Source organism: Orycteropus afer, unplaced genomic scaffold (assembly GCF_000298275.1).
Source record: "Orycteropus afer afer isolate SDZICR_OR568_19922 unplaced genomic scaffold, OryAfe1.0 scaffold00303, whole genome shotgun sequence".
In the NCBI taxonomy this organism is placed as follows: domain Eukaryota; kingdom Metazoa; phylum Chordata; class Mammalia; order Tubulidentata; family Orycteropodidae; genus Orycteropus; species Orycteropus afer.
In genome coordinates, this window is record NW_006921890.1 from 3,334,472 (window position 1) to 3,361,999 (window position 27,528).

The window sequence follows — 27,528 nt, forward strand, 5'->3', positions numbered from 1 at the left end:
ACTCTATGTAGTGCAATGGTTAACCATTTGGCTGCTAACCAAAAGGCTGGTGGTTCAAACCCACACAGAGGCATCATGAGAGAAAGGCCTTGTGAACTACTCCCAGCCTAGGCAACCCTGTGGTCAGTGCCACTCTGTACGTGGGGTCCCCATGAGTTGAAATCAACTAGACAGCACCCAATACCAACAGTAATTAAATGGCTGCGTTCCAGGGCATCATTTATAAGCAGCGTTCACTACTGTTCATGCATGAACCCTCTGATCACCTCTGGTGAGTTTCTAAGACAATTTCTGGTGAAGGAACAAATTGGCCTTCAGGCTGACAAGGTACTCTGTCCTGCTGTACCTCTAGTTCCTGTGATACTGCACCTTTCCAGCAGGGGGTGGGGCGTGGCAGGACAGGGCCAGCAGGGATGTGAGGAGGAAAGGTGGGCCAGCAAGGGTGTGTGGAAGGGGTAGGCCAGCAGGGGTGGAGGGGAAGGGCAGGGCCAGCAGGGGTGTGATGGAAGGGCTGAGCCGGCAGGGATGTGTGGTGGCAGAGTGGGACCAACCCTGGGAATCATGTACAGGGCATTGTGGGAAGCTCACTGGTGAGACTCCAGGATTTGGGGTGACAGAGCCCACTGAAAGGCTTACTAGCAGCTGTGGCTCATCCTGGGCACTTGGCAGATTTGTTGTTAGGTGCCATCTAGTCAGATCTGATTTAGTGACTCCATGTACAATAGAACAAAACACTGCCTGGTCCTGCACCATTCTCACAATTGTTGCTAGGCTTGAGCCCCTTGTTGCAGCCACCATGTCAATCTACCTCATTGAGGGTCTTTTTCACTTACCCTTTACTTCACCAAGCATGTTGTCCTTGTCAGGCGACCTGTCACTCCTGATAACACATCCAAAGTGAGTTGAAGTTTCACCATCCTCATTTCTAAGGAGCATTCTGGCTGTACTTCTCCCAAGACAGATTTTTTTGTTCTTCTGGTAGTCCATGATATATTTAATATTTTCACCAGCACCATAATTCAAAGGCTTCCATTCTTCTTTGGTCTTCCATATTCATTGTCCAGTCTGAAATGCATGTAAGGTGACTGAAATACCATGGCTTGGGTCAAGTGCACCTTAGTCTTGCACGTGACATCTCTGGTCTTTAACATCTTAAGAGGTCTTTGCAGTAGATTTGCCCAGTGCAATGTAACATCTAATTTCTTGCCTGCTGCTTCCAAGGGTGTTGATTGTGGATCCAAGTAAAATGAAATCCTTGACAACTTCAATCTTTTCTCCGTTTATCATGATGTTGCTTATTGGTCCAGTTGTGGGGATCTTTGTTTTCTTTATGTTGAAGTGTAATCTATACTGAAGGCTGTAGTCTTTGGTTTCATCAGTAAGTGCTTCAAGTCTTCTTCACATTCAGCAGGCAAGATTGTGTCCTCGGTATATCACAAGTTGTTAAGGAGTCATCCTCCACTCCAGATGCTGCATTCTTCTTCATATACTCCAGCTTCTCAGATTATGTGCTCAACACACAGATTGAAAAAGTATGGTGATTGGATACAACTCTGACATACACTCTTCCTGATTTTAAACCATGCAGTATCCCCTTGTTCTGTTCAATTGACAGCCTCATTGTCTACGCAAAGGTTCCTCATGAGCACAATCAAGTGTTCTGAAATTCCCATTATTTGCAAGGTTAGCCATAATTTGTTATGATCCACACAGTCAAATGCCTTTGCATAGTCAATAAAACACAGGTAAACATCCTCCTGGTATCGTCTGTGTCAGTCAATATCCATCTAACATCAGATCCTCATTCCAGATCTCTTCTGAATCCAGCTTGAATTTCTGCAAGTTCCCTGTCTATGTACTTCTGCAAAATTTGTAAAATTATTTTCAGCAAAATTTTACTTGTGTGTGATATTAATGATATTGTTTGATAATTTCCACACTCTGTTGGATCACCTTTATTTTGAATTGGCACAAATATGGATCTCTTCTAGTCTGCTGGCCAGGTAGCTGTCTTCCAAATTTCTTGGCATAGCTGAGTGAGTGCCTCCAGCATTGCACCTGCTTGTTGAAACATCTCAATGTGTGTTACAACAATTCTTAGAGTGTTGTTTTTCATCAGTGCCTTCAGTGCAGGTTCAGTATCATAGGTTCTTCATCCTATGCTAGCTCCTGAAATGACTGAATGTCGACCAATTCCTTTTGGTACAGTAACTTTGTGAATTCCTTCCGTCTTCTTTTGATGTTTTCACTGTTGCTCCATTTTTTTGCCCACAGAATCCTTCAATATTGCAACTCAAAGCTTGTTTTTTTTTCCCAGTTCTTTCAGCTTGAGAAATGCCACATATATTCTTCCATTTTCATTTTCCAGTCGTTGCACATTTCATTATAATACTTTGTCCTCTTGAGCTGTTCTTTGAAATCCACTGTTCAGCTCTTTCATTTCATCATTTCTTCTGATCTTTTTTGCGGCTCTATATTCAAGAACAAGTTTCAGAGTCTCTTCTGACACCCATTTTGTCTTTCCTGCCTTTTAAATAACCTCTTGCTTTCTTCCCGGGAAAGCTCTGGTGGCGTAGTGTCTAAGACATTTGACTGTAAACCAGAAGGCTGGCTGTTCAAACTCACCAGTCACTCCTTGGAAGGAAGATTGGACAATCTACTTCCATAGAGATACCACCTTGGAAACCCAAAGAGGGGTCACAATGAGTTGGATCAACTTGATGGCAGTGAGTCTTTTTTTTTTTTTTTTTTTCCTTCCCGTATGATGTCTTTCATGTCATCCCACAACTCATCTGGCTTTTGGTCATTAGTGTTCAATGAACCAAATCTGTCCTTGAGATAGTGTAGAAATTCAGGTGGGATATGGTCAAGGTTGCATTTTGGCTGTCATGGACTTGTTTGAATTTTCTTCAGCTTCACCTTGAACTCACATATGAGCAGTTGATGGTCTGTTCTGATGGATGATATTGCACTTTTCCATTTTCTCTTTCCATAGAAGTAGTTGATTTGATTCCCGTGCATTCCATTCAGTGAGGTCCATGTGTATACTTACCATTTCTGTAGTTGAAGAAAGGTATTTGTGATGAATAAGTCATTGGTCTTGCAAAATTCTACCATGTAATCCCTGGCATCATTTCTGTCACCAAGGCCATATTTCCCGGCTATGATTCTTTCTTCTTGGTTTCCAACATTTGCATTCCAATCACCAGGGTCTATGAATTGAAATTGACTTAAAGACAATGTGTTTTTTTCCTAGACAGATTAACAAAAGATCTTCCTTTTTGTTTTTTTTAAAGTATCCAATAAGTATTATTATTATTGGATTGGATTCAACTCATAAAATACCATAAGGAGCCCCAAGACATGTAAAATCATTTTTCTAGGGTGTCATGGTGTTGCCAGAGACAATGCATCTGCAGAAGCACAACCCCTGCCATCCCCACCTATCAGAGCACAGTGACGGTGGGCACACCACCATGCATCTTGGCCAGGCTAGTTGTTAGGAACCTCACTGCCTAGAGCACAGTATCCAGCTCAGTGACATTAAATCCAGTAACACAATGTGGCAGCAACTCCTGCAAAATCTTCAGAAAGTTGAAGCCCCTCCTTGATGTGTCACTGTGTGGGATCTTTCTTTGGCCCTCTTCCACACCCTGCCTCTGAGCGTGGGGCAGCTGCTGTACCCCCTCCTTCCAAGCCTTGAGGGTCCGAAGGCCCAGTGCAGACCGCCTGTCCCACCCTCAGCATGTGTTTATGGGGTCAAACAATCCAGTGAGCATACAATTTATTTTTATACAAATAACACATGTGTATTACTGTTTTGTAAACCATGCGACCTCTTTGCACATGTTGTTAGTTTCCCATGTATGCTCTGTGCATTATACATGTGGGTGCATTATATGCAAAAAATATAGTATGACTTTAAACATTTAATAAAATGATGGGGAACAGTATTGAACATCCTAATATTGATATATTGGTTTATCAAAAAAAGTACTGTGGAGTCTAGTGGGAGAAACTGATAGGTACGCTAAGCTTTCCGACACCACGTAGGAAGCCGAGGATACCCTGGGAGCAGAGAGGACAGCTTGTGCCCTAATAGCATTCAGGGAAGGGATCTGTGGTTATTCAGACAGTCCTGGCCTCTGCCATCCAGGCACATGACAGAACTGACCTTCTCCCCCTACTTTGAGTTTAGCTGTGGCTGCGGATGCCCTCTGGCCAGTGGACAGGGACATGAAGGAGTCGAGTCACCTTGTTTAACAGGTGCCTTTGGGATCCACTTAGATCACTGCCCCTGCTGCGGGGGTCCTGGAGTCCCACACTGAGATGGACTCCATCAAAGAGGAGAACAACCCACCAATCATTAATGGGCTTGCTGCAAGGAAAGAAATAAACTTTTTTTAAAGTGGACTATTATTCTTTCAAAGTAGTTGCATTTGGTCATAAATATCCCTGCAAAATTTTAATGGGATAGAGCTTACAATAATAATGAATTTGTAGGTCAACTCAATAGAACTTTAATACTGACCATGGTAAGTCAAATCATCCACTATCGTAACATGTCCTTCTATGCAAGTGTTCTATGTCCTTTTTGTTGTTGTTCTTAGTGTCAAGTCGACTCCCAACTCATGGTGACCCTATGCACAACAGAACAAAATGCTGCTGGTCCTACAGCACCTGCATGATCAGCTGTGGATCGGACCACAGTGACCCATAGGTTTTCATTGTTCGACTTTGGGAAACAGATCACCAGGCCTGTCTTCCTAACCCATCTCGGTCAAGAAGCTCCATGGAAACCTGCTCGGCATCAAAGCAACACACATGCCTCCACTGCCACTGAGGTGCATTGGCCCGGAACCGAACCCAGGTCTTCCACATGGAGGATGAGAGCTGCCACAGAACCACCCCCATGTGCTCTAGTACAGCTTTCACGTGTGTGGGTGTGAGTGGACAAGGCTGGGTTATAGAGAAATATACTTGACATTTCTCAGATTTGGGGGACTGCCTGTGACTGCACCATTACACTCCCACCCTGACTGATACAGTGTCTGAAGCCAGAGGGGCGTTAAGTGGAGGCTGACAAGATATAAGATAAAATTGCTAAGCAGTTATCCCAATCAGCAGAGGGCGCTCCAGGCACCAGTGAAGGCCAAAGAGCATCCTCCCCATCGTGCCTTTGGGGACCAACTCGTTCAGGCAAGGAGGCCTCGGGAAGGGTGTGAACTTAGGCGGAGGTGGGATTCAACCCTGCAGATTCAATCAAGAACCAAGGAACTTTGGAATCAAATGACCCCAAAGTAAACAAGATTCTGACCCTCTTCATGATTAATTTGGAAAGATAGGCATACTTAACTTACTAGCACGGGCTCCTAAATTTTGCCTTATAGAGACATAAGATCATTTTTCCGATTCTCTCAATCTGCATCAGGCCAGGTCTGGCACCATCCCAGTGGAATGGGATGTTACTGATCTTCTTAAAGAACTGATCAAGAGCCAGAGCAGGAGCCACTCCCAGAGGTCTTCTAAAGGGTCCTCTTGTCAGCCAAGGGGACAATGGTGGTTCTGTGGGACAATGCCCGCCTTCCATGGGGTGACCCAGGTCCCATTCCTGGCCAATGCACCGCATGTCCAGCCACCACCCATCTGTCAGTGGAAACTCACACGCTGCTGCAATGCTGAGCAGACTTCAGCAGAGCTTCCAGACTACGAAAGACTAGGAAGGAAGGGCTGGTGAGCTACTGGTGAAAACCAGCCAGTGTAAACCAGGTAGACCACAGCAGCCTGCGTTCGTCGTGCATGGTGTCGCCGGGAGAGTTGGGGCTGACTCGGCCGCAGCTAATAGCATCAGCCAAGCACAGAGGTCTCCTAGCGTTCTCTGCCTGATTCCCAAAGCTACCATCAAACAGGCCCAATTTCCAAGGTGGGGGTGGGGGCAGGGCTTGTTTTAGATGCTCTAAAGTCTAAATGCCATAAGCCACGGACCTGGAAAGATATTCATTAGCTTAGCTGAACATAATGTCAATATCCTTGCCTTGTCTTCTATACAGAGTTAACATTTCAGCCTGTTTTCTTGAGAATTAGAGTTATAAATGACATTTACTTTGCTTGTCACAGAAATGCACAGAAGACACTAAGCTTTACTGTCAGGGGCTAATCGGAGTTTTGCGGACTATTATTAGTTATCATAATAAAAGGCAAAAAGGACGTGAAAATGCATAAATGCAACAGTAAGTAAATTTCATTGCTCAGAATGTATTTGCATTATGCTCTCTTTATTGGATTTCTTTTTTTTCCCAAGAGGAAAGGATATGGACCTGGAAAACACACACACTTGAACTTTCTCTCGAACCCTCTGCTCTCTTGCTGCAGCTTTGGAGGGGTCTGTCCAGTCCTCAAGCCTCTGTTCCCTACTTGAGAAGTCTCAGCTCTCAGGGTTTCTCTAAGAATCAAGGCAAAGTCCCAGCTCAGGGCACAGGTGACAAGGCCCATTGCTCTGCATGTTCCACTCCCTGGACTCCCGGCTAGATCAAAGAGGACAGAGAAGCCCTGGGAAAGGGCCGGGCAATGGGAACACCCATTCCCTGGATGGAAATTTCTGGGTTGGAGAGCAGCAACTGTCCCCAGCCCAGGAGGAGAACAATGCCCCGAGGAAGCCCAGGCTCTCATTCCAGGTGAGCGTCTATCCCTGAGCCCTGGGAGTGTCAGCTCTCTGTACTGCTCACACTCAGAATAACCCAGAAGGCAGGTGCAAGGTACTGTGGGCTTCCAGGAGGCCCAGCAAGCCCGAGAAACCCTGGGGCATGGGGTAGACCCAACCTAAGGCTGCCTGCGTCATGGCCTTCCACCCTACATGCTAGCAGATGCCCCCAATGTCCAGGAGGGCCACAGCAACCTGGGTCTCTCCCTTGCCCAGTCCCCTGGTGCTGGCTCGTCTTGCCTGCCATACTTTCTCCTGGGGCTGAGGCCTCCTACCTGTATTACCTGTACCTGCCCATGTACATGACCTCCCCTCCCTGCTCCCAGGGCCACAGGCTTCCCCATGCGCACACATACTGTCAGCATCTGTGGGTCGGCAGGTTGGGAGGCACAGGTCACTATTGCCCCCATGCACCTGACACTTCAGGGGTTTCTCCCCTTATTCTCCAACTCCCATCCAAATACCTCATGGTCTCCAGAATCAATTGGAACAGATTTATTGTTCATTATCAAAGCAAACTAACTTCTTTTTGGTGAAATTTGTTGAATTTAGACCCCCTCCTTTCTGAGCCTAATGTTATATACTGCTTGGACAGGTCAGTTCTGCCATCAGGCATCTGAAGTCATATGTCCACTGTCCCAATGTGGCATAAAAAAGACCCAGAGTGGCAGCATCCACTCCAGAGACCAGGACTATGGCCCCTTATGACCCTTGCCCTGCCTCCTGACACAGCATCTGAAAGGAGGCACGAATAGGGGTCAAGTGTGCTGGTGCAATGTGATAGCATCAACCGAGTTGGGCTCAATGGTTCCCACTGGCTACAAGAAATTGGATAGTGAAGGGGACAGGGGCCTGCAGGATGCTGGGGAAGGTGACCTTGGCTGCTTCCAACATTCTATCCTTCAGACCATTAGTTGACTGCACCTCAAACATGTCTGGCTACAGTTGCCAATAGTTCAAGCAACTCTATCTTTAAAAAAATAGCAAGTTGCTAGTGAGTGGATTCTAACTCCTGGTGACCCCACTGGTGCCAGTGCCCCACAGGGTTTTCAATGGCTAATTTTTCTGAAGTAGATTGCCAGGCCTGTCTTCCCAGGCACCTCGGGGTGGACTCTAACCTCTAACCTGTTGGTTGGCATCCTAGTGCTTTACTGTAGCACCCACCACTATGTCTTACAAACACTACTTAACTCCCTTTGTAGTCCCTGGGTGGTGCGAGTGGTTAATGCACTTGGCTGCTAACTGAAGAGTCGGAGGTTCAATCCACCAGAGATGCCTCAGAAGAAAAGGCTGGTGATCCATTGCCTGAAAACCAGCTGCTGGAAGCCCAGAGGAACACAGTTCCACCCTGGCCCACATTGGGTCGCCATGAGTTGGAGCTGGTTTGGGTTTTTGGTTTTTAATTTCCTTTGCACCTCCCTCCCATTTTGAAGGGAAACACCTGTAGGGAAGCCCGAGGGCAGGCAGGGCCGCAGCGAGGAGCAGGGGGAGGGCACTAGGGGTAGAGGACTGACACGTAGGCGCTCACCGTCCTTGGCCACGTCCCCGATGGGCACACTGTGCTTTTGTGCCATGTACCCCAGGAAGGAGAAGATGACGAAGCCAGAGAAGAAGCTTGTCAGGGAGTTGACCGAGGTGGTGATGATTGCGTCTCTGTAAAGCAAAACAAGCTGTCCTGGGCGGAGAACAAGGCGAGGGAACGGCATGATGTCTAAGTCATTATTCTTAATTTGCTGTGTCTGGTGGTGGTGGGCAGGGCCTGGGGGGGGGTTACATTTCCAGGAGGAGCTGCACCAGCCCTGCAATTCAGGGAACAAAGGCTGTCCTTGCTGCTCCCGGGAGGGGCCCCTCCCACACTCCAGGCTCCTAGGCTTTGCTATCCTGCAACCAGCCGGGAAGCCCCAGCCGTGGCACTGAGAGGTCCAGGGTGACCAATGGTTCTGTTTTGCCTAGGACTGGAATGCTCCTGGGCATGACTTTTAATGCAGAACTGGGACAGTCCCCACCAGGCCCACAGGGCCCTGAGTGGGCAGAGGAGATGGCCACGGAGCTTCCTGCCAGGCTGCCATGGGCCCCACCCATGCTCCACACACACCCCACATGCGCTCTCTGGTGAAGAAGGGCTGGCCGGACAGGGCTCAGCCAACTGCAGACACATGGACCTCCCTGGGACCTTGTTAAAGTGCACATCCTGATTGGGCAGGGCTGCTGGGGCCCAAGGCTCTGCACTTCCCACAACCTGGGGATGTGGGGGTGCTACTGGTCTGGGGACCCCACTCTGAGTGGTGAGAATTCAGAGGATCAGAGGAAAGCCAGGGAGGGCAGAGAGGGCTGGGGTCTATGCAGACCAGCGCCTCCTGCTGGGGCACCATGGGGCTGCATAGTTTGAATCAGAGTGGGCACAGACGGGGCTGATGCCGCTGCCTCTGGACGTGCAGGCCAGCAAGGACGCTACTGTGGGCCCCACAGAGCTGCGTGTCTGGCCTGCCCAGTGAACACACACTCTTTTTATTTTCACTGCACTTTTGCCCACATGATGTGAAAGAAAGCAAACATAGCTCATAAAGGTCAAAGAAAGCAGGTCCCCAGATTAAATTCTGTTTCTGTTTTTACCAGGATCTGGGTCCAGCACAAGGCTGTGGTCACTAGGTCATCCCAAGCCAGGTGGGTACTGGCCGAGGCTGCCCCTCTGCTACCTGAGGAAGGGAGGTACCCGATTAGGGCTGACCGCTTCCTGGAGCTTGAAGGCGCCCCCTGGGCTCCTCTGCACATGGCTTCAGGGGTGCTGGTCTACACAGTTAAAAGGCAGGTGAACTACACTCGGGGTGGCTGGTTCTTTGTGGGGGAAGGCTTTGGGGTAGAGACTGACTCTGACCTCAGGAAGACGAGAGACTAGCTGGGGCCTGGTAGCGGATAGAAGGGAGGGGATGGGGAATCCTTGCAGAGGGCCCTGCCTATGCTGGTTTACTGTAGCCCTTGGTTGCCAATCAATCTGGGAGGACTCCTCAGAGGAGGTGGTAAGCCTTACGGTGAGGAGAAAATTTTGCCTATAGCTTCACCAATCTAATTACTGTCTAAAAAGGCATTTTGGCTTAGTACCTCCACAAGCAGTTTATTTCCGGCTTTTCTTCATCCAGGGGCACGTCACTTCCCAATGTCAGTGAACTTCCCTTGGTATCCTCCCTTGATCGTCCAGAGCCTCCCACGGCAGTGACAAGAGCGCAGGTTCCCCCAACATCAGTGAAGCCTCTTGACCATGAGAGCCTCGCACAGCAGTGATGTGAGCCCAGGGCCTCCCAATATGAGTGAGGCCGCCCTTGATTGTACAGAGGCTGCCATGGCTGTAATGGGGCTGCAGTGCCCCTGAACATCGTGTGGAGGTTCTCACGCTGTGACAGGGCTTACCTGTAGCAGTTGTTGGTGAATTTATTGTAACTGGAGAAGGCGATCAGCACCCCAAACCCAACACCCAGAGAGAAGCAAATCTGGGTGGCAGCATCGATCCAAACCTGCAGCAGAGCCAGAGAGAAAGAGAGAGATGTAATCACAGAGAGACAGAGGGCAGGGGCAGGGGAGGGGAACAGGAGGAGACACGCATGGGGGGTCAGCAAGACAGGGAGAGAGGGAGAGAGAGAGACAAGGAGAGAGGAGGGCGTGAGGGAGGCTATTAGCGATAATTGCAGGGAGCACATTCAACCCAAAGATGAAAGATGAAGTACACACAGTAATTGTGCCCACCACAGCTGTCTGCACATCGACAGCCTTGCTCCTAGGATCGGTCTGCAGTAAAGACACCAAGGGCTCTATGGACCACTATTGTGCCTCCATGGGCTCTGCTTTTTGAAAATGGCATGGGCTTAAATTCAATATCACCAACAAGCAAATGGCATTAACAGTGTGATCAGTCATAAGTGACATCTCAGAGAGTGGCCATTCCTGTGCCACTGGACTGAAGAAGCCTGGTAACAAGAGGTGGCTTCCCCTGCACATTGATTTCCCCTTGGACTGTCCGTACAGTTACTCCACAAACGGGCTGAAGAGTTGATCTGGCTCATAACCCTTGCAACAGTGTAAATTCACTAAAATGCTATTTAATGTTGAAGTATTGATTCATATGCTCACTAGTGTCTGTCTTGTCTTTTTCCCACAGCACTTAAAACAACAGGTAGCGCAATACATACACAGGAACATAGCCATGACAGGGGGACCGCTGTTGCTGAGCTCAGTACACGTGGCATCCTGACCACTTTGAATCTATCCATCCACCCACACACCCATCCATCCATCATCTATCTATCCACCTTCCATCTACCTACCTACTTATCTGCCTGCCATCCACCTACCTGCCTGTTGTGTGTTGTTAGGTGCCTTGAATTGATTTCTGATTTACAGGGAACAAATGTGATGAACAGAACAGCCTCGTAGGGTTTCTAGGCTGTAATCTTTACAGGAGCAGGTCAGCAAGTCTTTTCCCCACAAAGGTACTTGATGGTTTTAAACATCAACCTTCTGGTTAGAAGCTGAGCACTTAACCATTGTGCCACCAGGCTTCCTTATCTACATACTTACCTACCTACTAATCATCTATCCATACCTATCGATCATCTATCAATCTATCTGTTTGTCTAGCTCTCTCCATCACCATCTGTCCGATTTTTGACACCCTCTATTCTATTTCTCTGCTGGTCTCACAGTTGGGAGGATGGCTCTTCCTTGTACTCTGCTCTTCTCAGCTCTTAGGTGAGCAGCCTTTCACTTGGACTGCTGTCTGTTTTGCCTCATGTTGGGAGCTGCCTGTTTTTATTCTGGCTGATGCACTGGCTTCTTGCTTATCACTGTGTTAGTGTTCTCTTGGATCTGTATAAAAGGCTCATTGGGGTCTGTGACACACCTGCAACCACATCCCCTGTGAGCATGTCCCCTGGCCTCCTTCCTGACCTCTCCAGAGCACTGATGGTCTGCCGGCCTCCATGGCTTGTCCTGCTCTGGCTCTGCAGACACAGGTCCCCTGGGCTCTCCGCTGAATTCAGCTCCCAGGGCCGGCCAAGCCTGCTCTCTTCAATGAGGTCATCCCCAAATATTTTCCCCTGGAATAATTACTACCTTTTCTGAAGAAATTCATAACCCAACCATAGACTTAATTTTTGTTATAAAAACCAAAAGACAAAAAGGAAAGAAGAAAACTCATTGCCATTGAGTCAATTCCGACTCAGCGACCCCCACTGGGTTTCCAAGGCTATAAATCTTCATGGAAGCATACAACCTCATCTTTCTTCCATGGAGTGGCTGTTGAGTTCAAACCGCCAACCTTTTGGCAAGCAGCCAAAATGCCTTAACCATTGCACCACCAGAGTGCCCTAGCTTTTGTTACAATCTGATTTAAATCACTCTCTTACTGCATCATGGGCATTAAGGGGGTTGCACATTGAGGTTCAGGTTTCCTGAGGAGGGGACTCTGCTTTATACATCTTAGCCTAGCTCCAATGATGCACATGACAACCAAAGCTCATAGGTACTGTCCAGGTGGCCACAGAATGCCCTCTGGCTCGGACTGGGCAGATCCATTAGTACTGACGAGAGCGAACCCAAGAGCATCACTCAAGGAAGGTGGGTGGGTGGAGGGGAAGCAGGTCAAGGTAAAATTCAGATGGCTCTGATTGGCAACAGCCTTCCTTGCTGGAGGCAGGGAGTAGGTGACCCTTGGTTCCTTATTCTCCATTTGCTCAGGCTTCCACTTCCTAACCAGGGTTAGGTATGCAGGCTCCTTCCTGAACAGTTCAGTGCACAGGTCACCCTGCATGTGCTGACTTGCTAGGTGAGGGAGGAACTCCTGCAAAGCAGCTTCCTTGGGGCTCTCCCCACCCTGGCACATGGGCGCCCCATCACCCTGCATCTGCCTGGACCACACAGCGTGAGCAGGGAGCACACTCACGGAAGCCTCGCAGAGCCGGTAGAAGTCAACGCTCAGGTATGCTCGGATGCCGTCGATGGCTCCAGGAAGGGTGACCCCACGCAGAAGCAGGGCAGTGAGGACCATGTACGGCATGGTGGCTGTGATCCACACGACCTGGGGAAGAGGACAGCATCACCAGGCTGCACCACCCGCATGTGGCAGGGCCCTCAGGATGCTTCGTAACTAAAGAGAGAGGTGGCTTCTGATTAGGGAGCCCAACAACATTTCAAGGATTCCAGCTCAGCAAATGTTCCTTGTGGTTCCTCCTATCTTAAGCATCTTTCCTGGAAATTAATAAAAGGAAGAAAGACGTGCCAAGAAAGGAAGACCCCTGTTCTGCATTGGGTCTGCCCCAGCAGGTGGCAGTGGCTGAATTTCTGAGTGAAACAGCAATGCGTGTGCACTGATTGTATGACTGTGCACCCCGACTGAGCATAAAAAGGTGGATTTGGAGTGCAAGGGGAGGAGGAGGAGAGGAAGAACCTGCCATTATGAAAATGTTCCCACATGTTGGTACTCTACCAGGACTATTATTGCAAGTGATGGACACTTTTTGGTCAAAATTGCTTGTGCCCAGATACAACAAATGTATTTTCATCAGTGAGAAGTAAGTCATGCTGTGCTTGTCTTAGTGCAGCAGATACTCTGCTGTAGACACTTGCCCTTTGAGATCCTCCCCCAACTATGACCCATGTGTCCACTGCCCAAACCAACCAGGTTCCAAATTCACTCTCTCACCCAAACATGTTCCAGGTGTCTACTCCCCAACCAAAGCGTGAACCATGTATTCAGTCCCTGACATAAGCACAGCCTGCATATTCACCTCCCCAACTCAACCATGGCCCATATGTCTACGCCCCAAGCCAACCAAGCCCACCAGTCCAAGTCCACTGTCCAACCCCAATTGACCACATTTCCACTCCCCAAACCAACTATAACCCATGTGCCCACTCAGCTACCAAAGCATGGACCATGCATTTAGTCCCTGACCTAAGCACAGCCTGCACATCCACTCTCCCAACACAACCACGGTCCATATGTCCAATTCCCAGACCAACAAAGCCCATGAGTCTAAGTCCTCTCCCCAACCCAACCACTGACCACATGCCCCATCCCCAAACCAACTATGATACGTGTGTCCACTCGCCAACCCAACCATGGACCACATGTCCATTCCCTAAATGAACCATGGCTTGTATGTCCACAGCCCAACCCAACCATCGCCCATGTATTAATTTGCCAACCCTATCACAGCCAACATGTCTACTCCCTAACTTAACTATGACCCATATGTCCCGTCCAAAACCCAACAATGGCCTACACGTCCACTTCCCAACTTAAACAAAGCCCATACATCCACGCCCTGCCCTAACCACAGCCCATGTGTCTACTCCTCAATCCAGCCATGGCCCATGTGTCCACTCCCTGACATAATCACAGCCCAGGTATCCACTCCTCAACCCAATCACAGTCCATGTGTCCACTTTCTGACTCAATCAGGGCCCATGTGTCCACTCTCCAACCCAACCACAGACCATCCATCTACCCCTCACCTAACCACAAACCATGTGTCCACTTCCCAACAAAATCACAGCCTATTTTTCCACTCTCTGACCCAACTATAGCTTATGTGTCTACTCCCCAACCCAACCATGGCCCATATATTGATTCCCAAAAGCAGAGGCCCAGTCATCTCACCTTCCCAGAAGTCTTTACTCCCTTCCACAAGCTGAAGTAGAGCAGCACAATGACCAGTACCAAGCAGGCTGTGAGCTGCCACCGGGGAGGGCCCAGGTCACCGATGCCGTTGCTCTGGTGAAGGTGCAACACGCCGCGCCTGGGGAGAGCAGGCAGAGGGCCAGGACATCACCAGAGGTTCTGGAGGGGAACCATACTCCCACCTAGAACTAGGACTGAGGAGCTGAGCTTGCCAAGAGATTCCCCTCCCTCAACTCAGCAGAAAGCACTCATCCTAACCAAACCAGAGACACCCACCAGAAACGTCTGATGGGCCAGCCTCTAACTTCTCCAGCCCTCGAGTTGAGCAGAGAAGATGGGCTATATGCATGATGGGAGGCTCTGCAAGGAAGTTCAGCTTCTTGCCTCTCACCTTCAGGCACCTGTGCTCCTTGGGATTGGAGAAGGGAACAGGCACTTTGGGTCTTTGAATGAAAGGTGCCATAGAAACCAGAGGGAAGATGCTCGCTGACACGGGTGTACCTGCTGCTGTCCTTGGGCTGGTCTAGGTACCCTTTGCAGGGGTAAAGGCTGGTTCTGAGTGATAGTGCAGGGCGCACAGACACCTTGCTGCTTTCTGAGGGTGGCAGCTCACAGCTTGGCCCACATTGCTCCTGCTGCTTGCAGAGGACTCCTTGAATAACACTTGCCTCTGAGACTTTGTTCCAGGTCCAGTCAAGAACCACACATGGCCTCCACCTGTCTGTCTTTTTGAAGTAACGTATCCCAAAGGGCAGAATATAAGACAGTGCAGAAAGGGAATGGAGCTAATAGCTGACAGAACATTCCCTGGGCATGGGGCGCTGATCTTGGGTACTTTTATATACATTATCTCATAAGTAATTAATTCTGTTGCATGTACGGTCATTATGAGTTGGAGCTGACTTGATGGCACCTAACAACAACATCTCATTAAATCCTTGCAACAATCTACAGGAAACGTGGGATTATTGTCATTTCCACTGTGCACTGGAAACATGCAGGTGGTTTTTCACCTATGCACACCTGGACGTTCAGCCCAAACTGACTCTAATCACTATGCTTCTGCCATTGCAAAGTGGAAGGACCGTATCATAAAAGGGTTCATTACTGCTCAGATTCACTATTACTGTGGACCAACCGAGGTCCCTGAAGAAGTAACGCTGCCACCCAGTGCAGAGTGCTGGAGATGCCCCAAGCTTTCCACCATCAGGGTGCCATGCTACAGGGCATTTGGATCTTCAAATCCCAGAATCACCACCAGACCTGTCAGCTGCTCTGAGCAGGGAAGGCCCTTGGGACTCAAGGCACTTACAGCACCCAGTTCTGTGTTCCTGCCTCCCCGCAGTGCAGGCCTGGGCTCCCATGTGGGCAGACTGGCAACCACTTCAACTGTCACTGCCATTCTGCATTGTTTACAGAATAGGAGCTGTGTGTGTAAGTGCAATGAGCCTTTGAGGCCCTCTTGGAATGCACAGGGTGAGGTCTAAGGAAAAGGAGCCTGAGCTGGATGGAAGCCACTGCCAGGGGTACCCCCTCAGCAGTTCAGTGCTCCCACCTGCTCTACCTGGGGCTCCTCCTTGAGAGCCCTGGTGCACCAAGGGGGGTTCCCAAGACCTTCTTCTTTCCTCCATCACCTCAGACCTGGCTCTCTCTCTGCCCCAAATCGTCCCCATTGTGCTGGCTCTCTCGGTCAAGCCTTATGACCTAGCATTGCTCTTCCCCAGGAGAGAAAAGTCTCCTTGGGAAAGCACCTGGAGAGCCCCTGGGACCACACTGCTGAAAGGGAGCTGTGTAATGCCGGGACTTGCCCACTACTGATGACCAGCTGTGCAATCCAGCTGCACTTCCGCAGCCTTGAGGGGCCCCCACCTGCACACACACACACAGGTTACCGGAAACTGACACCAAATGATCGTTCCCCAATTTGCCTGGGAAAGAGGAAATCTGAGCTGAGGAATCTATGTGACCCACAGCTACCCACAGCCCTCCTAGATCCAGAGCGAGGAAGGGGTTTGGAAGAAAGTATACTGCTACACTTGGAGATTTATTCATAAAGCTGCTTCTACAACACTAATCTACATCCTAACTGATTTTCACACATCTGTACTGGCATGATTCCCTCCTCAGGAGTAAACTGCTACCCTGCTTTGAAATTAGAGAAAGGACACTCCTGAGTGCCGTCAAGCCATGGAGGAGAATCACTGTGTAGACTAACTACAGCGTAGGAGGTCAGCACACCACCAATGACAGGAAGCCATGAGGAGTAGAAGAGGCACAACCCTTCCTAACAGCAGGCCTGGTGGGACTTTCTGTCCCCTTCCACAATGAAAGGGCATCTGGGTAAGGTAATTTGGGCTGAAGTACAGAAATTTCTGGGCGCACAAATAGTCTGAAGGCAACAGAGCAGAATCCTTGAAATCAGGACCATCTTGGAATAAGTGAGGGGATGGGATGGCCACCAGCCTTGAGAACTTTACAACACTTCAGGTTTTGTTGAATTCCTTCTCTACATGAAGTTTTGGTTGTGATTCTTCAGCCTGGATGATAGTGGGTGATTTGACATGTGCCAGACACTGAGTCCCCAAAGAGCAAGCTTACTCTGTTTTGCAGATGAAAAACCAAGATGAGAAAATAATTAACCTACTCAAATTCAGAGTCAGTAAGTAGGTGAACTTGGATGTGAATCCAAAAGTCTAAGCGCAGAACCCTTGCTCTACCAGGACGGAATATGCTGGTATTGAAAGGCAGTCAAAGGACTTCTACTTGTGACCAAGATGGAATGGCATCTCAAACTAGGAAACTGAACAAAGAACAAAAAATGAGTCGAGTGATTTCAGGCATTGAACTGGATGCAATGCAGTGCTGACAAGTAAAGATAGCAATAAGGTGAGCTCAGTGATGACCCATCTTTCTGTCTGAAGGCACATTCTAAACAACTATAACCAGAATATTCCTTGGAAGTGAGGCTGGTGAGACTGCAACTTGCTTTCTTTGGATTCATCATCAGGAAAGACCAATCTCCAGAAAGGGACATCATGTTTGGTAAAGTAGAGGGTCTGCAAAAATGAGGGAAGCCCTCACTGGGATGGACTGAAGAATAGCTGCCACAATGCACTCAAACATCCCAATGATCGTAAGATGGTAGGGGACCAGGCAACATTGTATTCCTTTATACAAAGGTCTCCATGAGTTGGTGCCTACTCAACCAATTAGCCACAGCATCAACATGTTGGAAAGAATCTCTCCTTTCTATCCTGCACATCTGTACAAGAATACATTCAGTCTTTGCTGAGTTCTAAGATCTCAGTTAAGAGTCCCTGGGTGGTGCAAACTATTAACACACATGACTAGTAACCAAAAGGCTAGTGGTTCCTGTCCACCCAGAGGCACCTTGGAAGAGAAGGCTGGCCATCCACTTCTGAAAAGTCAGCTACTGAACACTCTGCAGAGCACAGTTCTACTCCGACACATATGGCTCTCCATGGGTAGGAATCAACTCAAAAGCAACTAGCTATTGGTTAAGACTCTAGTCATAGAATGAAACTCCACAAGGTCAGGCAATACAGTGAGCAGGGAGCTATGAGCAGGGAGCTATGAGCTGAATGGTTGCCAGAGGTCAAATGGGCTGTGAATCATCTGAGTTCCCACCAGCTGGGGAGGGTATTTGTTGATCACTTGGGCAATTCAGACTTTAGAAGGGTCGCACTTCAACAGAGGGGACAACCTATTCCTGAAGTAAAGGTCACCCTGTTGTTGTTGGGAAGCCTAAGAACAAGTTTCAAAGGAGGAAATAGATATGAGTAACTTAACTTCCCACCAGGCAAATCTAACATCTTTAAAGGCAGACAATGGAATTTGAACACCCATCAATATGAAACTCTCAAAGTCCAGCATCTAACAAAAAAATTACTAGACAGAACAAGAAGTAAGAAAATGAGACCTCGTAAGGAGAAAAATCAGCAATAAAACGAGATCCAGAAATGATATCGAGATCACAGAATTAACAGACAAGCACGTAAAAACAGCCATTATAATTATTTTCAAGTATTTAAAGGAAAACATGATGAGAAGAAGAAAAATGGAACGTTAAAAAAAAGAAAAATAAGAACAAAATGGAACTTCTAGAGACAAAAATATAATACCTGAAATGAAAAATTTACTACATGGGATTAGTAGCTGATTGACAGAGCAGAACTAAGGATTCATGAATTGAAGAACACAGCAACAGAAAGTATCCAAAATGAAATGCAGAAAGGACAAACACTGAAAAGAAATTAAAAATCTCCTGTTGTATTTAGTGTGGTGTTCTCTGCATTTATTCTGTTAGGGATTTGTTGAACTTCTTGGACCTGTGGGTTTGAAAGTACATGAAACAAAAATGGATAGAACTGTGAAGAGAAATATACAAGTCTATGATTATGGTGGAAGATTTTAGCACCTCTCTCTTACTAAGTGATAGCATAAGTAAACAGAAATTTAGTAAAGATGTAGAAGACCTGAATAACACGATCAACCAACAAGAATTAATTCACATTTATATAATGCTGAGACTGCCAGGACAATATTAATATGCTGGCTAACATACGTGTAATTGGAATCCCACAAAGAGAGAAGAGAGGAGGAGACACAAAGAGTATTTGGATAAACAATCCCTAAATTTTTTCCAAATCTACTGATAAGTATAAAGCCATAGACCCAAGAATCTCAACAAATTCCAAGTAGAATAAACACAAAGAAATCCACACTAAGACTCATCATACTCAGATTCTTCCAAACCAATGATAAAGAGAAATATCTTAAAAGCAGTCAAAAAAAGGACAAAAAGGCATATTATAAAGAGACCAACAAAGCTGACAATAGTCTTCTCTTCAGAAACTAGGCATGGCAGAAGATAACAGAGTAACATGATTAGAGTGTTGAAAAAGCTAAACGACAACCTAGAATTCCACACCAGCAAAAAAAAGAAAAAAAAAAAAACTTTCAAAAATGAAGGCAAAATTCAGATTTATCAGGGGAAAAAAAAAAAGCAAAGAGAATTCAGTTCTTGAATTCCGTGGGCCTGCACTGCACGAGGGACTGCCAATAGTTAAGTGCACAACTGCTAACAGAAAGGATGGAGTCCAGCTCACCCAGAGCACTCTGGAAGAACAGCCAGCTGATAGGCTTCCAAAGAGCTACAGCCTTGAAAATCCCGGAGCTCAGTTCTACCGATACACACGTCATGTCAGGGGTCAGGACTGACTTGATGGCAACTCATTTGGCTTTTTTTTTTTTCCTCTCAAAGGAATGTTAAAAGACATTCTCAAGATGGAAGGAAAATGATACCCAATGGAAACGTGGGTCTACATAAAGAAATGAAGTGCACCGTAAATGGTGAGTATGTAAGTAGACATGACATCACTTTCCTCAGTTTTAAATTTCTTTAAATTGTAATCGACTGTTTAAAGCAAAAACAGTAATGATGTATTATAGAGTTTATAACACATAAAAGCAAGATCTGTGACATCAATTGTATAAAGAACATGATGGAACAAATGGCAGACTATTATTGTAAAGTTATTACATTATAAATGAAGTGGTACAATGTCAGCTGAAAGAAGACTATGATAAAGATATATATATTGTATAACTAAAGTATTCACTAAAAAAATAAAACAGCTATAGCTTATAAACTAATAGTGTGGGTACAGTGGAATCCTAAACATTGCTCAAGTTGTCAAAAAGAAGGAAGTAAAGAAGGTAACAGAAAACAAGGAAGAGGTGGGACAAAAACAATCAGCAGATAAAAGACTTAAATCCAATCATACTGATCATTATTAAACAGCAATGGTATAAAACCAAACCAAACTCACTGCCATCGAGTCAATCCTGAGTCATAGTGATCTCCACTGGGTTTCCAAGGTGGTGATCTTTACGGAAGTAGAGTGCCCAGTCTTCCTTCCACAGAGTGGCTGGTGGGTTCGAATCACCAGCCTTCTGGTTAGCAGTCAAATGCCTTAGGCACTACACCACCAGAGCTCCTTAGCAATGGTATAAATGCTAATTAAAGATGGAGCTTGTTAGACTGGATAAAAAAAAAAAAAAGATCTAACTCTATGCTGTCTCCCAGTAACCTATTTTAGAAACAATGACATACATAGGTTAAAAATATAAGGATGGAAAAGATAGACCATGCAAACACTAATCATAAGAAAGTTGGGATGGCTATATTGACATCTGATAAAGGAGATTTCAGACCAAGGATGATTGCCAGGTATAAAGAAGGACATTTCATAATCATAAAGGGGTCAATTTATCAAGAAGACTTGAAATTATAAACATGCATGCACATCATAAGAGACCTTCAAAATACATCAAATAAAAACTGATTAAACAGTGAAGAGAAATAGATCCATAATTAAAAAAAAAACAAACTCACTGCTGTGGAGTCGATTTGACTCATAGTGACCCCTCCTTGGGTTTCCAAGGTGGTATCTCTACAGAAGTAGATTGCTCAATCTTCCTTCCAAGGAGTAGCTGGTGGGTTTGAAACACCAGCCTTCTAGTTAGCAGTCAAATGCCTTAGGCACTACACCACCAGAGCTCCTATGGACAGTCACAGATCGATAATTACAGTTGGAGATATTCATACTTGTCTCTCGGTAATTGATAGAACAAGTAGACAGAAAACTAGTAAGAATATAGGCGAACTGAACAAAATGATCAACCAATATGACCTAACTGACATTTATACAAGTCTCTACCCAACAGCAGCAGAATGCACATTCTTTTTAAGTGCTCATGGAGCATTAACCAAGAAAGACCATATGCTAGTCCACAAACAAGACTCAGTATATTTCAAAAGACTGAAGTCGTACCAGTACATTACCTCACCAGAGCAAAATTAAATTAGATATCAACAGAAAATGTCTAGAAAATCCCAAATATTCCAAAATTAAACAACAATGTTCTAAAAAATGTCCCATGGACCAAAGTAAGAATCACAAGGGGAAATAGGAATGATTTTGAATTAAATGCAAATGCAAACATAACATATCAAAATTTGTGGGGTGCAGCTAATGTCATGTATCAGATAGTGTTCCACTGCTGGTTCATAAGGTTTTCATTGGCCAGTTTCTTGAGACATGGATGGCCCCCACCTTCTTCCCCACCTGTCTTAGTCGGGAAGCTCCAATGAAATCTGTCCAGCATGGATTACCTGCAGGTATCTGAAATACCAGTAACATGGCTTCCAGCCTCACAGCAACATGCAAGCCACCAGAGCATGACAAACTGACAGACAAGTGGTGCTCTTGTGCTCTTCAGGAACCTGTACATAGACAGGAGGCTGTCGTCAGACAGAACAAGGGGATACTGCACGGTTTAATATAAGGAAGGGTGTGCATCAAGGTTGTATCCTTTCACCACATTTATTCAATCTGTAGCCTGAGCAAATAATCAGAGAAGCTGGATTAAATGAAGAACATGGCATCAGGATTGGAGGAAGGTGTATCAACAACCTGTAGTACACAAAAGACGCAACTTTGCTTGCTGAAGGTGAGGATGACTTGAGACACTTATTGATGAAAATCAAAGACTACAGTCTGCAGTATGGCTTGCACCTCAACATAAAGAAAACAAAAACCTCACACCTGGACCAATAAGCAGCATCACAATAAATGGAGAAAAGATTGAAGTTGTCAACGATTTCATTTTACTTTGGTCCACAATCAACACCCATGGAAGCAGCAGTCAAGAAATCAGACAACGTATTGCACTGGGCAAATCTGCTGTAGAAGACCTCTTTAAAATGTTAAAGACCAAAGACGTCACTTTGAAAACTAAGGTGTATGTAACCCAAGCCATGGTATTTTCAATTGCCTCATATGCATGTGAAAGTTGGCCAATGAATAAGGAAGACCAAAGAAGAATTGATGCCTTTGAATTGTGGTGCTGGCAAAGAATACTGAAAATACCATGTACTGCCAGAAGAACGAACAAATCTGTCCCAGAAAAAGTACAGCTGGAATGTTCCTCAGAAGAATGGCCAGAGTTCATCTCACCTGCTTTGGTCATGTTGTCAAAAGGGACCATTCCCTGGAGAAGGATGTCATGTTTGTTAAGTGGTAAGTCAGTGAAAAAAGGGGAAGATCCCCAACAAGACGCATTGACACAGTGGCTGCAATGATGGGCTCAAGCATAGCAAGGATTCTGAGGATGGCGAAGGACCAGGCAGTGTTTCATTCTGTTGTACATGGGGTCTCTATGAGTTGGAAACAACTCAACTACACCTGACAACGACATCAACAAGCTAATGTAGTGCTTAGAGGCAAATTCATAGCTTTAAATGTTTCTCTTTGGAAGTAGGTGAACATAATCTCAGTAAGCATTCAGGGAAATGAGGGAAATTTTAAACAGTTTACAGTTACATAGACTTATTTTGAGGTTTAAAATACCACATGCACTTCCCATGCTGCTGTGTTCAGGCTTCATATTTGTAAAGTGTCTTCACAATATCATTTCACAGCTCTAAAGGGTATAGCCAAGAGCCTCTGGTTTCTGTCCTGAGCCTACAATTTGCACACCCATTAGGGGTGGAAGCTGGAACAATGTTGGCAAGTACAAGGACTAATGGTGAAATAGGTACTCTCAATTTTCCCTTCAGGAAGATATGATAAAAATTTTGAGTAAGAAATGTGGAACTCCCTAAAAAGGGTGAATTGTGGATAATACTAAAAGGTTTTATTTTTCTCTGAGAAGCAGTGAATGAAAATGAAAGTAATTACTAATGGTTTCACTATTTTATCTAATCTCTAGGTAAGGAACCCTGGTGGTGCAGTGGCTAAGTGCTCAGTTGCTAATCAAAAGGTTGAGTTTGAACCCCTCAGCTGCCCTGCAGGAGAAATATGTGGCTGCCTGCATCTGTAAAAATTTACAGCCTTGGAAACCTATACGGCAGTTCTACCCTGTCCTATAGGGTGGCCATGCATCTGAATCAACTTGATGGCAATGATCGTAATCTGCAGTTTAGTCATCAACATCAACGGAGCTGCTCCATGTCATTTCTTTCAGCTCCTTCCAGTGGGTCCTCTGAGGACACTGCAGGACAGGAAGGCTTGCTGGGGCACTTGGGAGCTGGGGTGTAAATCTATCTTTCTGTTTACCAACACTGACTCAACACTGATTTATTGAACCTTGGCAATAGATGTGGGGAGACTCACACACACAGTACTTGTACTGTGTGGGGGAAAGTCCAGCCTGAAACCCAGACAGCTCAGCCATCTCTTGGAATCAGAATCCAGAGGTAGGGGTGAGAATCAGAGAACTGAACAGAGCCCACGTTTCACCTAGGACCTGTTGTTTAAATGCACATATGAAGATCTTTAAGATCTATTTCAGCTGACACTTTAGTTGCCAGATTTATGAGATGGTATAATTTCACACTGTACATTGTGTAGGCAATTGGAGTTCCTTGTATGATCAACGATACAATTTTATAGGCTCATGTTATAGGGGTTATATAACTTTATTATTTTAACGACTATTGTTATCTTGGCCTTTATGACATTTTATTGTGGAAATGACGTGCCTAACTGCATGTCCATGCAGAAACATGTGATTCTCTTACAATGATCTGCTTTAGTGGGTTTAGCTTCAGAAAACTCCCTGCAGACTTGAGGGCATGGCTGGGCTGGTCCTCTCCTCTGACAGTCACAAAAGCCTGTTTCAGGGAAACTGGTTACCACCTTCAGGAAAATAACCTGTAAGGTGTTGGCATGGATTAATGTGGGCTTTGGTGCTGTTTAATGACTCACTGTGTCATTCCTAATCCATGAATTTATCTTAAACTTACCAACTTTGTCCTCTAGCTACTGCCGTTCTAGTGTGGCACCTAAGAATGTCAATAGGACCATCCCAATTTAAAGAATGGGGGCACTGGTCCATTTCACTCTTTGCAGACTGAGAAATACCAAGTAGACTTGACTGGTCGGACATATTTTTTGTTTTAAAAATAGTGTATAACCTTCTCCCATCCACTGAATTTCAATGAAACCCATTTTTAAATCACAAAAGATACAGTAGTTTAAAAATTTAGTTACCATTTTGTTTTTGTAAGATTAATTAAATCCAACTGAAGTGTAAACCATCTCATCATAACCTTCATTAACCAAAGACATGGGTTGGCACAATAGCCACAAAAATGAGTTCAAATATACTGTTATGGATTGAACTGGGTCTCCCCCAAAATATGTCAACTTAGGTAGGCCATGACTCCCAGTATTATGTGGTTGTCCTCCATTCTGTGGTCTGGTGTAATTGTCCTCCATTTTATGATGTGTGGTAAAACCTAACCTCTCTATGTTAATGAGGAAGGATCAGTGTGGGGTATGTCTTGGGTCACAGACTTACTCAACTCACACCCTTACTCAAGCCTTGACTTAAGGCCCACCTTTTATCTTACAAGAGATAAAAAGAGAGAGGAGCGAGCAGTGAGAAGAGGGACTACCACCCTTTTCTGCTGCCACCAAGAAAGAAGAGCCAGGGCACAGTGTGTCCTTTGGACCTGGGGTCCCCCTGCTAAGAACTTCTAGACCCAGTGGAAGATTGACGCCAAGACACATGGAGATATCCAAGGAAGGCCAGGCCCACAGATGTTGAGCGGACACTGACTCTTTCCTTCAGAGCTGGCACCTTGGATTCAGACTTCTACCCTCCTGAACTGTGCGAAAATAAATTTCTGTTTGTTAAGGGCACTCCCTTGTGGAAATTCTATTGTAGCAAAGATAGATAACCGAGACCCGTACCACTGATCATGAAGATGGCTCAGGACCAGAAAACATATAATTTCATACATACACAAGGTCACCATGGGTTGGAGCTGACTAGACGGGAATTAACAACAACAGCAACTGGACAAAGCCCTGCCCATTACTATGAAAGTCACAGACTTTTCATCCTCTGGCATCTCTACCATCTCCACATCATTGTACGGAGGGAGGGTCCCCATCCCTCCTTCTCTCTTGCAGCACACACTGACCACGTGCTAACCCCTGACGGCTGACAAATACACAGCCCAGGCCTCATTCCCATTAAGGAGCAGAATTAAACCCGTGATGAGCAGGCAGAGGGCAAAGACAGTGTTTCGGTTGTTGTTGTTATAGTCGTATGTTGTTGAGTTGTCAGTTCATAGCAACCCATGTGGCAGAGCTGCACTCTCCATACGGTTTCCTTGGCAGTAATCTTTACAGAAGCAGATTGCCAGGCTTTGCATTTGCAGTACCACTGGGTGGGTTTGAACTGCCAACCTTTCTGTTAGCACAAACATTTGCATCACCATGGGATCTCATTTTTCTCCCCTCGCACTCACTGCCGTCAAGTTAATTCAGACTCATAGTGACCCCCATTGCGTTTCTGAGGCTGAAAATCTTTACGGAAGTAGATTGCCCCATCTTCCTTCCGTGGAGCAGCTGGTGTGTTTGACCTTCTGGTTAGCATCATCCGTGCCAGCAGAGCTCCTCTTTTCTCCCACTGTTGTTGTTAGGTGCCATCAAGTCGTCTCCCACTCATAGTGACCCCCACACAGCAAAACGAAACACCTCCCAGACCTGGCCAGCTCCATGATCCTTGCTATCCTTCAGCAGCCACTGTGTCAGTCCATCTCATTGAGGGCCTTCCCCTCGTTCGTTGACCCTCCACCTTACCAAGCATGACATCCTTCTCCAGGGAATGGTCCCTTCTGACAACATGACCAAAGTAGGTGAGACGAAGTCTGGCCATTCTTGCCTCCCAGGAGCATTCTGGCTGCACATCCTTCAGGACAGATTTGTTAGATCTTTCAGCAGTCTATGGTACTTTCAGCATTCTTCATCAGCACCACAGCTCAAAAGCATCAATTCTTCTTTGGTCTTCTTTATTCATTGTCTAGCTCTCACATGCCAATGAGGTGACTGAAAATACCATGGCTTGTGTCAGGCGCACCCTAGTCCTCAAGAAGACATCTTTCGTCTTCAACACTTGACAGGGGTCCTTTGCAGCTGACGTGCCCAGTGCTATATGTCATCTGATGTCCTGACTGCTGTTTCCATTGGTGTCAACTGTAGAACCAAGCCATGTTCTTATTCATATATTCCAGATGCTCAGACTATTTGCTCAGCATACAGTTGAAAAAGTATGGTGAAAGGATACAACACTAACACACTCCCTTCTAGAGTTTAAACCATGCAGTGTCCCCTCATTCTGTTTGAACAACAGCCTCCTGGTCTACGTACAGGGTTCCCATGAGTACAATCAAGTGTTCTGGAATTCCCATTCTTCTCAATGTTATCCACAACTTGTTATGATCCACACAATCAAATGCTTTTGCATAGTCAATAAACACAAACATATTTCTGATATTCTTTGATTTCAGCCAAGATCCATGTGACATCAGCAATGATATCCCTTGTTCCACATACTCTCCTGAAACCAGCTTGCATTCCTGGAAGTTCTCTGCCAATATACTGCTGCAACCATTTTTGAATTATCTTCAGCAAGATTTCACTTGCATGTGATATTAATGATATTATTAGATAATTTCCACATTGTGTGGCATCACTTTTCTTTGGAATGGGTACAAATATGGATTTCTTCCAATCAGTTTGCTAGGTAACTCTTCCAAATCTCTTGGCATAGCTAAGTGAGTGCCTCCAGTGGGCATCTATTTGTTAAAACATCTCAGTGGTAATCCGTCAATTCCTGGAGCCTTGTTCTTCACCAATTCCTTCAGTACAGCTTTGAATTCTTCCCTCAGTGCCATTGGTTCTTGATCATATGCCACCTCCTGAAATGGATGAACATCAACCAGGTCTTTTTGGTACAGAGACTCTGTGTATTCCTTCCATCTTCTTTTGATGCTTCCTGTATCATTCAATACTTTGCCCATAGAATCTTTCACTATAGCAATTCAAGGCTTCAATTTTTTCCTCAATTCTCTCAGCTTGAGAAATGCCAAGCTTGTTCTTCCCTTTTGGTTTTCTGACTCCGGGTCTTTGCACATTTCATTACAATAATTTGCTTTGTCTTCTCAAGCTGCTCATTGAAATCTTCCGGTCAGCTCTTTTATCTTGTCATTTCTTCCATTTGCTTTAGCTACTCTTCACTCAAGGGCAAGTTTCAGAGTCTCTTCTGACATCCATTT

At 45.9% G+C, this 27,528-nt stretch overlaps 1 protein-coding gene across 1 annotated transcript in view; it reads right to left on the reverse strand.

Moving 5' to 3' along the window:
• SLC6A3 (solute carrier family 6 member 3) overlaps window positions 1–27,528 on the reverse strand; it is a 64,435-nt gene that overhangs the window by 22,045 nt on the left and 14,862 nt on the right. The window contains exons 4-7 of the mRNA XM_007951622.1: window positions 14,352–14,490; window positions 12,633–12,767; window positions 10,106–10,209; window positions 8,229–8,353 (exon numbers count right to left, since the gene is read on the reverse strand). Of these exons, the coding sequence (XP_007949813.1) occupies window positions 8,229–8,353; window positions 10,106–10,209; window positions 12,633–12,767; window positions 14,352–14,490 (503 nt within the window). The remainder of the gene's footprint in view (window positions 1–8,228; window positions 8,354–10,105; window positions 10,210–12,632; window positions 12,768–14,351; window positions 14,491–27,528) is intronic.